Source organism: Hyperoodon ampullatus (assembly GCF_949752795.1).
Source record: "Hyperoodon ampullatus genome assembly, chromosome: 8".
NCBI lineage: Eukaryota > Metazoa > Chordata > Mammalia > Artiodactyla > Ziphiidae > Hyperoodon > Hyperoodon ampullatus.
Genome location: NC_136921.1, coordinates 61,355,807 through 61,367,648, shown reverse-complemented (window position 1 = coordinate 61,367,648; position 11,842 = coordinate 61,355,807). Strand labels below are relative to the sequence as shown.

At 34.2% G+C, this 11,842-nt stretch overlaps 1 protein-coding gene across 2 annotated transcripts in view; it reads left to right on the top strand.

The window, feature by feature from the left end:
- The window catches only part of GTDC1 (glycosyltransferase like domain containing 1), a gene marked incomplete at its 3' end in the record, with an annotated part of 324,823 nt that extends 316,288 nt beyond the window's left edge, over positions 1 to 8,535 (top strand). For both annotated transcript variants that reach the window (XM_079710265.1, XM_079710264.1), the window contains 3 exons: positions 2,550 to 2,620; positions 3,324 to 3,415; positions 8,452 to 8,535. In XM_079710265.1, the coding sequence (XP_079566391.1) occupies positions 2,550 to 2,620; positions 3,324 to 3,415; positions 8,452 to 8,535 (247 nt within the window). The remainder of the gene's footprint in view (positions 1 to 2,549; positions 2,621 to 3,323; positions 3,416 to 8,451) is intronic.
- Positions 8,536 to 11,842: the final 3,307 nt, after the last annotated feature.

Below are 11,842 nucleotides of genomic sequence, written 5' to 3'. Positions count from 1 at the left end.
AATTTTAATCCCATCTGCTAAGTATGACAACATTAGCATTTCCACTTAATTAAAAACACCCTTAAAGCAGCAATGTTTTAATCACTCCATTTTATTTACTCTCCTCCGGTGTCACTTATAATTGTAACTTTTTATTTTTTAATAATGAGGGATTTTTTTTTCTCCTTGCATCACACAAAAAAGTGCTGTCGATAATTAGCAGTCTTCTGTTATTAGTAGACTCAGGTGTCACAACTGTGTCTCATCCTCATTACAGTAAAAAATTTCACCTATCAGATTCATTATTGCTAGATAATGCGACTGAGAGCCTTTGCAGGCCCTCCAGAAAAGTAATTCAGCCAAGCAAAATTATCAGCTAATTATATTTAGAATCAAAAGCCCAACAACTATTTGCAGATAAATTGTATGAATTGAAGTGAATAGATCTGAATATTAAGTTTCATAGATTTAGCAGATGATTTGTTAATTGGAATAAAAAGGTCATTTGCTAGTCATTTTAACAATAGATCAATTGGAACCCTATTTATTATTTAACTGGTAGTGCATATGAATTGAAACGATGAATAATTGTATTACTGTCATGAGATGATAATTTTCTTCAAAATAACAAAATATGAGAAACTTAGAAGGAATTTTATAAATTTCTTTTAAAATATTGTGGCAAATTTAATATATTTTAAAACACAGTCTTGATATAAATAATGTGTATAATAAGGCTTAGTATTTTAGAGGTCAAAATTATAACCAAAAATGGTGATTGTTTTTTTTCTTGATGAATTAGAAATATAACCACGAAGAAGGTAATTTACAAATAAAAGTTGGAATCCACATTTGTAAATTTTTTTTCTTCCTAAATCAAATAATGCCATTCCTCTCTCACTGTATTTTAATTAGCAGAGGTTTTTTTGGAAATGGCAGAGTACATGCTCATACGATGACTCAAAATGTAACTTGGCCTGCAATTTTCTTTCGGGGAACAGAACACTCTAATTCAAATCCATTATTAAAAAGCAGATAACGTGCACTTTCTGAAATGCCTGTGACTTCACTCTTTTGATTTTATATAATTATAAGAGAATGTTCATATGTATTTGCTTTTCGATTGGCAAAGCATTTTAAAACTGAGTGTCTTCAGATAAAGTGCATATTTTCTTTTTGTTCATAAAGAATATCCCCAGTTTATGTGCTCAAAACTTTTGTGAATGTTTTATAATGCAGTCACAGTGCAGTTTTATAGCTGTGCTTATGATAAGAATTTCTATACATACCCTATTTATGTAAAAAAGAATATTAGATATTAGTTTGGATTTTGAAATTAATCATTGGTAACTAGATCCTGTGCCTTTCCACTGTGTTATCTGGTAACTGCTAGCAGTTCTCAAGCAAAACTTTGAACTCAGTATTTTTCCAAACTTTGCAGCTCAAAGTAAATACTTTTCATTTAAACTAATTTCAGTTATAAAATAGGGAAAACATCACCCACTTAAAAACAGCTTAAATTGCATGTACTTTGTCGCTGTAAATAAACAAGGTAAACATTGACATAACTTCAAACTATTCTTGGGTTGAAAAAAATCTGCAGTTCAAAATAAAATTCTGCCTTTGGTCAACATTTTGGATGCAATTCAAAGTTTCTCATAAAATAAACATATTTTAAAGAGTGTTTTGAATTTCACTGCATAATTCCTAGCCAACAGAAATTACAGTGGTATCTTTAAGGTTTATTGTATGTCAGATCAATAGCCATTATGCAGGGCTAACACAGCCATCAAGATGCAATACCTTTCTTGTACTTAACCCTTACCGCTATGACATGAAGAAAAACTTCCTATAGGTAGGTGGTCCCTGGGGAAATCCTCTCACAAAGTGAAACTTTCTTGTTTCTTTGTTTAATAATAACAGTATTCTTTTTGGATAAAATGGAAAATGAGCTGAATTCTGAGTCAAGAAAGCAAAATATTCATTAAGGTAATCTTCATGAGAGTTTTTCAATAAAAGGGGGGAATAGTTCTACATCCTGCCTAATAAGTAACTATTCTGAAGCTTTAGCTTAAAATGAAAATGCCCCATCACAACAGATTGTAAATTTTTTTCTGATGCTTTTAAAAGTGCCTCGATGATTTCTACAGCTACAGTGTTAAAGTATTTGCTATTTTATTTAAACATTTTGAAAAATGAACATTCTGGGGCTTTGCAGCATTATTAAGAAAAGCTGTCCATACTTTACCATGTTGTTACATGTGTTTATCTGCTGATTATAAAATGTGTTAAACAGTATTTTAAAAACAAAAAAAAAAAATGCAGAGCTGCGCTTTGATTAATTCAGTGAACAAAACATATGCTGTTGGTTCTGTTCTATGAAATTCGTATATGATTAATAAAATCTTTTAAAAGAGCAACTTTGGCTTTTAGGATTGTACTGCCGACCATGTTCTTCATCCCAGTTAACTCTGGGCTCATACTGTAACTTAGACAAACAAAACCACTTTCTGGCTCTGATGGTAATGTCTTTTTAATATATTTTTATCCTCTTTCTAAAATTTCTTTAGGTTGGAAGCTGTGTATTGTGGTTGTTACCCACTCTGTCCCAAAGATTTGGTTTATCCCGAAATATTTCCAGGTAGCTGCTTTAATGTACTTTCGTCTTTGTTGAGATTTAATACATGATTCATGCTAAATTAGAAAGTTTGAAAATAAACTTAGGCAGGAGCAATTGTTTATTTGGCAAGTCAACATGTTAGTGTTAAGGAAAATTTTATGTGTTTTAATACATTAGAGTAAGCTTATATTTACCATCTGTTCTTTTAAGATAACAAAAAAGCAAGTTTTCAAATAGCATTCTTCATTGTTAGCACACACATCCCATAATGATGGATTTTTATAAGCAGGTCAGTGTTGCTGCAATTGCTTACAGATTTTTTTTTAATGATACACACAGAGAAAAACTGAGGACTGAAAGTCACACCAAATTATTTCAACAATTGACTAGTTAATAATATGCAACTGTTGTACAGGGTACATACGGCTGTCGTACTAGTTCTTTGAAAAAATTCTCATCACTAAATATATCACATATGCATTGTGTTACATTAGAATAATGTATTTTAATCACCCAGAGGAGATGTCTAAACAGCACAACTACACAGTCTTATTTAGCATTAAACATCCTTGTGAGCTGAGGTAACCTTATAAAATCATGCTTAAATAATGTAAAACACGAGGCGGCACAGAGCAATATGCATTTTTAATTAGTAAAGTGACTAATATCAAGTGTGTGCTTTGAGGTTTTTGTTTCATTAAAAATGTATCTGTTTTTCCTGCAGCTGAATATCTGTATTCTACACCTGAACAGCTTTCAAAAAGGCTCCAGAATTTCTGCAAGAGACCAGATATTGTAAGAAAACATCTCTATAAGGTAGTTATTGAGAAGAGATTTACGTGGTATAAATGCCATATTGAAGTACAAAGAAAAATCTTAAAAAAAAAACCATTTAATTAGCATACTAATGTTTAGAGGAAACATGCTAGGGAGGGATATTAGTTGTTACACTAACAAGGATTAATTAAACTGGATGCTAGTTGTATTAACCTAGGCCTTATGAAATACGTGCACTTAATGCACGGTACATGCTTTTTTTTTAATTTATTGTTTTCTAAGATGACTGTCCTTTACATTTAGCCCCAAGAGGCTTATAAAAATGAACCTGGATTAATGTAACTCATTAATTTAAAAGGAAGTAAAGAAAAGATTCTACAATTATACTAATGAGGATAAGCCTTTCTTCCCATCAGAATGAAATCTTCAGTCCTCAAAACTTCAGGTGAATGACATTCATGAAGTTTGGTGTTCATTTTTTTAACTACTTTAAAGATGATCTTCGAAGAATCAAATGTTTCCTTTGTCCAGTTTAGTAAAATTACATAAAAACCCTCTGTTTGTTTAGAATTAGGCTGTCAGTATCCTCTCTGAATGACAAAGGCAGAAGAAAAAGAGTTTGAATAGCATCATCATTCAGTTCCCTCATTCATTATCTCTTTTCCCTTGTTTGAATCAAGAATTTTACATTGTTGAAATAACAACACAAAGAGACCCTACTAAAAGTCTAAGTAATTGAACTGGGATAAATCTGCTTTATGAGTTTTGAAGGTGGCTCTAGGCCATGAGTAATATACCTTTTTATATTCTTTGAATGTAGCAACTTCATTTTACATAAATCCAGTATAGTTTACAATCTAGCCGTTTTATAATCCAGCATATTTTAATTTTCCTGTGTTAATATATAACGTTCCTACATGAAATACAGTTCGCTGCCTTTTTTCTCTCCTTTCCCTTGTCATGGCCTAAAATACATATTTACATAGTGATACATCAAAACATGACTCTTTCTGCAGGAAACAGCTAAACTTCAAGAAAAAGGGAGAGAACCAAAAATGCAATTTAACACCCAATTTCAAGCTCATTATCTTTCATTGTCTATTAACTTGGCAATGGTTCAGAAGGTAGCTCATAATAGTTTAAAATGCTGACTGAACAGTTCCAGGCTTCAGTATTACTCCTTCAGTCAATACGATTGTATCGTATACATGGGAAGCTTCAAAGAGAAAACAGACTTCCAAGGTTTACATCCAGATTTCCTAATTTTGAAAGTTCAGTCGTGGTCTTATTTGAGTAAAATATTAATTTAATAGTTTCCCACGTGACAGACTATCAAAATGTGCAGATTATGAAAGTGAAGAAATAGAATAATATGTATTAACACAAATGGATTCATTTTCTACATATGACACAAAGCTGTTTTCAATGAGTTTACCGTTGAATTATTGATTTTTTTTTCCTTCTGGTGAATTTTTGGGCAATATTTTTTTTCAGTTTTATTGAGATATAATTGACATACTGCACTGTATAAGTTTAAGGTGTGCAGCGTAATGACAGACATATATCGTGAAATGATTACCACCGCAAGTTTTAGTTATCACCCATCACCACATATCGGTACAAAAAAAGGGGCAGGGAAGAATGTTTTTACCTTGTGATGAAAATGGTGAAGCATTTATAATTGTATTTCCACCATCAAAATTTATCCGTTTTTAATTTGGCTTCCAGGTAGGCCTTATTATCCCTGTTATTTTGCATCTGCAAATCTTTAACCATTTCAAAAATTACTGCAACAGGTTGCTTTTAGTTACAATAAAAAACAGATCTCCAGTTGAAATATTTTAATACGGCTATTGCCGTAACATAGCTATAATTATTTATTTTACCAACAACTTCTGGAAAATCTTTGAAAGAATGTCAGCTTAGTGGTATGCTGTTAATATACCAAATTGTTTCTCCTATAGCTTAAAAGATAGCCTATACATTAAATGTTTTTTCATGTTACTATGGTTTACATATATTTTTAGTCCACGCATCCTAAAATGGTCCAGCTCAAAGTTTTATAAATTAGTGTTTCATGCATAAGCATTTATAAGAATTTATATATATAATTCCTTTTACATACTTTTTACCATGGATGTTTTTTTCTTATAAATCTATTATACACTTTAATATATGTCCTCATTCATAGATTTTGATGACATTATATCCAAAAATTAATCTCAAAAACTAATAAATTAGTCCAAGAAATAGAAGTAATCAAGAGCTTTATAATGCAATTGTCAGGACAAACTGGTAAAAATCACAGGAAGGACCACAGATCTAGTTGGGTTGTTGTAATAAGATTTAGAGCTAAAACAGAAAAAGAATGCCTGCTAAAACTTTATAATTAAGATATAATAAGTTACACTATTTTTTTACCTTATTTTATAAATATACACATATCAGGTAACATTTGCCCTCACTAAATACCAGAGGATTATTTCCCCCAAGGCAGCTTTTTGCCTACTTCTCTTATGCAATGGAAGAGACTTTTGTGTATACTATAAAGAGAGTGTTGGGGGGTTTTTTTAGATTTGTTCCCTTGGACAGTGCTGTTTTGCTTTTAAAAACATATGCTTCTAAGATCTAAAAGGATAGAATGTCACTGAATTCTTTAATTTGCTCCTTTTACATTTTTACACCTTACTCTCTTTTTCTGTTGTTAAAAGTTTACATTTTAAAATCATCTCAACTACTTACCATGTAGAGTTCACTTTAGGATAGGATTTTTCATATGGATTCACACTTAGAAATTTAATGACTAGAATAAGGCTACTAACACTTGGCTCTCTTCTCACATGAGACATTATACTTTCAATATGAGTGAGAGTTTGGGGGCTATAACTTGAAGCAGGATTTGAAACAGAATGCTAGTAACTGAAAAGCAGAAACAGAATTTGATACTTTTTTTTTCTTAAAGTGACTCTTCCTACTACAGAACTCTGTGCCCATGACTTCTCACCTGAAATGGTTTCAGACTTGAAATGTTTAAATTCCTCACGTGCATGCAAGTGTGTTCCCTTTCTCTCTCCTTCTCTTTTGCTCTCTCTTTCTCACACACACACACACACACACATTTTTCTTAAAATATTTAAAGAAATACATGCAGAAACTGTTTCTTAATTATTTTAAAAACGATGTTCTGAATTTTTTTAAATCTAAAACCATTTCTTAAAAAGTTTGCCACTAGGCTCAACCGTTGACTACAGCTTTCTTGTACTTTCAGGACGCGTCCTTTTCTAAGTAGGTTGACCCATTAGCCAAACACTTGCCACAGAGATAAAGTAGGTTTCACTTCATCTGGAATAGGGAGCTCTTTGATGACTCCTAAACCAAACTTGAACACAAGATTCGAGAAGTAATCATAAAGTAATCAGCCAAGGATTAACTTCTTACACTAACATCGGGCTTCCTTTTACAACCGAAGTAAGTCTAATACCGGGAAGTTGTAATTTTTGGCTCATTTTGACTATGGGAATTTACTTCCCGAAAGTTCCCAACAATTATTTGAGATCAGTACTTTATGCTTTTAGAGAAACTTTGATCATTATATTTTAAAATGCTTTAGAAGATAATTTATGTTCGCCCCCTTGTTACTGGTATTGAAAAATAGCACAAGAGTACAAGTGGGGCAGTTGTATAAAACATATACCGCCCAGACTAACAGAATAGATTTTCATTCCCACCCTATTTTTCATTTAGTTTTATTTACAGATTGAGAGATATTCTGTGTGGGAAAAAAAAAAAAGAGATGCCATCCTTCCTTTGCTTTACGAGGGTAAACTGTAGTTTCTTAAGTTTTTTCAGATGATAGCAGCTGATTTTTATTTTGTTCTCCTCTTCAAGTTCTTCAACATTCCAGAAACCTTTATAACCTGCTGTTATTTGGAGGAGAGGGCAATTTTCAGATTTCTACCTAAAAGTGATTCCAAACAATGATTAAGCTTACAATTCAGACTCAGTGCCCAGAAAAGCCATTTGTGGTTTTGTCTTAATTATATCAGGCTATCTCCCCGAACCACAGCCAAGCCACTTTAAGGTTCCTTCAAGAGACTGGTCACTTTATAGCCCCCTTTTAATTTGAGTTTCTACTCTAGGTGTGAATAAGGTGGTACTCACTAGTATTAACACGCCTCCAAAGTCATTACTTTTTCCTTAAAAATGAACACTTAAAAGCTCGTGATGTTTTTAGAACTTCTAAAATCTCTCATTTGCACCAGCACAATTTAAGGCAAATTCTCAGTCTCAATCTCTCTCCCTCCCTCCCCACTACTCTTCCCTCTCTCTTTCTTCACGTCTTTCCTTGATTTTGTTTTGGCTTGGTTTTTCCTTGATTTGTTTAAGTAAAATAAAAGCAAAAACTCTTTAGCACAATAGATATACTCGGGGTGATTAAGATCAGTTAGAGGTTTTGGCTGCTTCTTTTTCTCTGCTACTAATTTGTAGCCTGGCTGTAGGTGAACTTCTTGGCCTCTATATGATTCATCTGTAAACTTGGAAGAATTCTTTTTTTCTTAATTCTTAATAGCATTTTCCCCCTGAGGCCCTGCTATAATGAAATAATGAATATAAACCCGTTTGTAAACTTGAAGTGCTTTATAAATTCCGTGTAACAGTAATGGCATTTCTCTTGTGCCTTCACCACTTAAAAGTAAAATTCACATCCGCAAAAACATGTATTAAGAGTGTTGTGTATCTTATGTTTATAAAAGTTAAAAGTTGGATGATAAACTTCTAATAGCTGTCATCCATAACATAAACCAGGAAATATGTGTGCAGTCGAATGTACCCATTTGCAGAAAAAAGGGGGTAGGCAGCTTTCCCCAATGATTGGAAATACAGTTATACTTTAAACCAATCAGAAACTGGGATTTCCTGAGGTGATGAAACTCGAGAACCATTTACTTGGTGGCTTTTTGAAGTCTAATTGATGTAAATTATGCAAATTTTCAATATGAATTTTCAGCATGCTTTAGTCTTTCAGGTCGTTAATGCTTCCTCATTGCTTTCTCTTCTCTCCCTCCCCCTTACAGGGTGAAATAGCTCCTTTTTCTTGGGCAGCCCTACACGGTAAATTCAGGTCTCTGCTTACAGCAGAACCTAGGGAAGATTTGTGACAGATGGGGCTAAGTCACAAACTTGCAGCCTAAGGCAGAATCTGTAGAACTTTCCAGAGTGTGCCCATATTTACCTGATCAGAGAGAAAAGAAAATCTGCAGAGGAAGCTGAGCCTGGCTGCTTGTCATAGCTGACACAGAGCCATCTGCCACAAACCTGTGGCAGCTTCAGATCTCCAATCCCTGCCACCACCCCAACTCAAATTAAATACAGATTCCTAGAGACGTTATGATGGTTACACATGTCCTCGGCATCACATGGAGGAGACTGTTCAAAAAAAATATGTGGCCTGTTGTATAACCGCACTCATGTATCCCATATGTGGTGCCACATTGAATTTCCGGTTGAATCCGTTTTTATCCTTTGTACTGGATGACATGGTGCCTGAATTCTTTCTTTTTGCCGACACGATGGCAGCCAAACTACAGCTTCAAACACTCTCACTTGGCTGGGTTTCTACCTAGGTTGCCAGGTTATCATCGGAGCCTTCTTGTGTCCTCAAAGGGCCACAGGGTCTGAAAGGAGGATCAGAATGCTACCAACTAATTGGGCAGCCATCTCAGAAATGTTTGTGGGCAAAGGGCTGCTTTAGCACTTTTCTTTTAGCAAATTAATGACTCCCTGGCACAGGGGTTTTTAAGTGAAGGTATTAATAAGGGGTCTGGCAGGTATTCCCATGATTCACAGAGTTACATTTGCATTTAATTTATGTTAAAGAAAGTTGCAAGATAAACAGCTGTAATTCAGACAAACATGGGAAATACACTAAGTGGGGCCATCTCATCCATAAAAGGAACACTGAGATACTTGTTTTAATTTTTTTCCAGGGATAAAAACAGAGAAATTAAAATACTTCTAACAAAACCAGTAATTTTGATATAAATATCCATCAAAAGTATTTGCATCCAGCTACAAATATAATCTTTTCAAGATAAATCACTTATGATTCCAATAGTCAAGCTGCTCTATTTGTTGATGTCAAGATGTTTTGAATGGCTAGATCGTAAAATAAATTTTTAATAAAGTGCCCACTGCAATTTTTAATTAACATATCTCATTTCAGTGTAAGTGTGTACATCTATCTGTATGTTTCTCACTGAACACTTTCCTTGTGTCAGAGACAATGAATACAATTGTTTCTTTTCCGGATGAACAAGGATCTGTTTTGCAAATGTTTGTAAGATATTATGACATTTCCAAGATTTTCTTTGCATTCTGGAAACCAGGAGGTAAACATTTGTAGTCATTAAGGTAGAGTCTGTTGATAAACCATCTTCTGTTTACTGGCAGGTAAATTGTAACTTTCCTAGCTTTTGAAATGAATAACTTCTCTAAGCTGTAGAGTGAGAAGCAGCCAGGGAGAGGGGGATAGACAAGGGCCAAGCCTGGCTCTCTGGCTTTTAGAAGAATTGAGTGGTCTAGCAGGCATCCGAGATAGAGCGGGCACTGGTTCAAAAGTCTAGTAGGGCCCAATTCACAGGTAGCAAAAGCGTAAGCAGGAAATAGATCAAGGTCAGGGGGCCAGAGAGAGCCCTCTGGATAGAGGCAGACTTGCAGATCAGAGAAAGCAGCAGTTCAAGGCCCATGAGGTCAGGGAATTTAAAAGCAGGAAGAGTAAGAAGCAGAAACAACAAGCTCTGTCTTTGCACACAGTGAGAGCCATGTGTGTGATGGACATCACAGCACTAGCTTTGAGTCCTCCTCCCCCTTCTGAGAAGGCACTGAACAAATTACCCCCAACCCATAAACAAAGAGCTCGGGAATTATTTGAGAAGTCCCTTCTGGTCTGAGACTGTGGAACTCGGAATCTATCAGTTATGCTCCTTTTGAGTGGAAAAGTTAAGATATAAATATGCCTAAGATGTTCTTAGACTATTCTCCTGAACAGGGTTTATCATCTAAAGAGATGCTTCAGTCAGAAAGGTGCCATGTCATAGATGATGTCTCTCAAAACAGTATTACATGCTCACGGCCAAGAAACAGTGCTTAGTTTACTATGTTTTACTATCCTGCAAATAATGAGCTCACATTTTATAGTGAACAAGATATTATATGTACAACTATCCATATATGTTTTTCTCACTAAGTGATGGGAAAACAACATGAATTACTGTTCAGATAGTGCATCCAAAACATTTAAATATTTGCCTGATTTTGGCAAACACGATATTGCAAGTTACCTGTGTATGGAGGGTTTTTTTCTACACCCATAAATTCAAATCAAATTTTGTCTTTAGCTGTGCCCAGCATTACTTCTGGAATAAAAATTTACATTAAAATGGTCACTTCTTAAAACTATTCTGTCAGATTTGGTATTAGTGCAAATAAGCAATAAAAAGTTTTGTAAATGTGTAATTCTTAACATTTGAAAAGAGAACTGTATCTGTGTGTGTAGGTGCGTGTATGCTTCTCAACAGCCATGACATGGTGGCATGGAGGGTTATTAAGTAAGTTGTTAGCCCATATTTTGTTGAAGTCAGAGGATAATCAACGGTACAAGTTGACTCTTTATTTCCTATTTCCCTTACTTTCACTAAAGAGAGCAAACAGTCCCATTATTTCTTATTTTTAGTACGGTTGTTGAAAAAAGAAATTTTTTTTGAGCATTCAATTCTGTTCATTTTATTCTTTTTAAATTAATCATTAAACCAATTTTAATCTTAAATGTCTTTAAAAGTCTGCCCATTATCAACCTTGATACAATGTCCAGAATGCTTGTCCTGAATTTACCTAATCTGTGTTTCTGGCTAGGTGTTTCTATAATAAATAGAAGAGCATCTAGTTCTTAACTTACTCATTTATACCAGGTTAATCAGGAATAGGTCAAAAGACCTCTCCCCAGATGCTCCTGGTTTAACAAGCATCCTTCAAATATGGTTGAGTTTAAATGCCCTGCTCTAGCTCTCAGTTCTTCAGACATGCCACATAAAGATGGCAGCACAGTCAGTAAGTCAGTGGAAACTCAGCCGTAGAGGACTGCACAAATTCATTTGAACACCTTGAAATGCATCTGGAAGCAAAGATTTCATTTTATGTTGAAGGTGTTAATTATATTTGATATTTTTAAAAGTAAAATCTGTTTTTGAGAAAGCATCTGCTACCCAGAAATATTATGAGCCGCAAAAAAATTTTCATTTAAGTCTCAAGATACTTTCTGTGGGTGATAGAATCAGTTTTCAAATGATAGTCCATGCTGTCTTTTAATGCTGACATAGTCTATGAGACATATTCATATTCTTCTATTGACTATTGACAAGTATCACCCTGAGTGCCTTTCTGTTTCAGTGGAAAGCTGGAGAACATGTT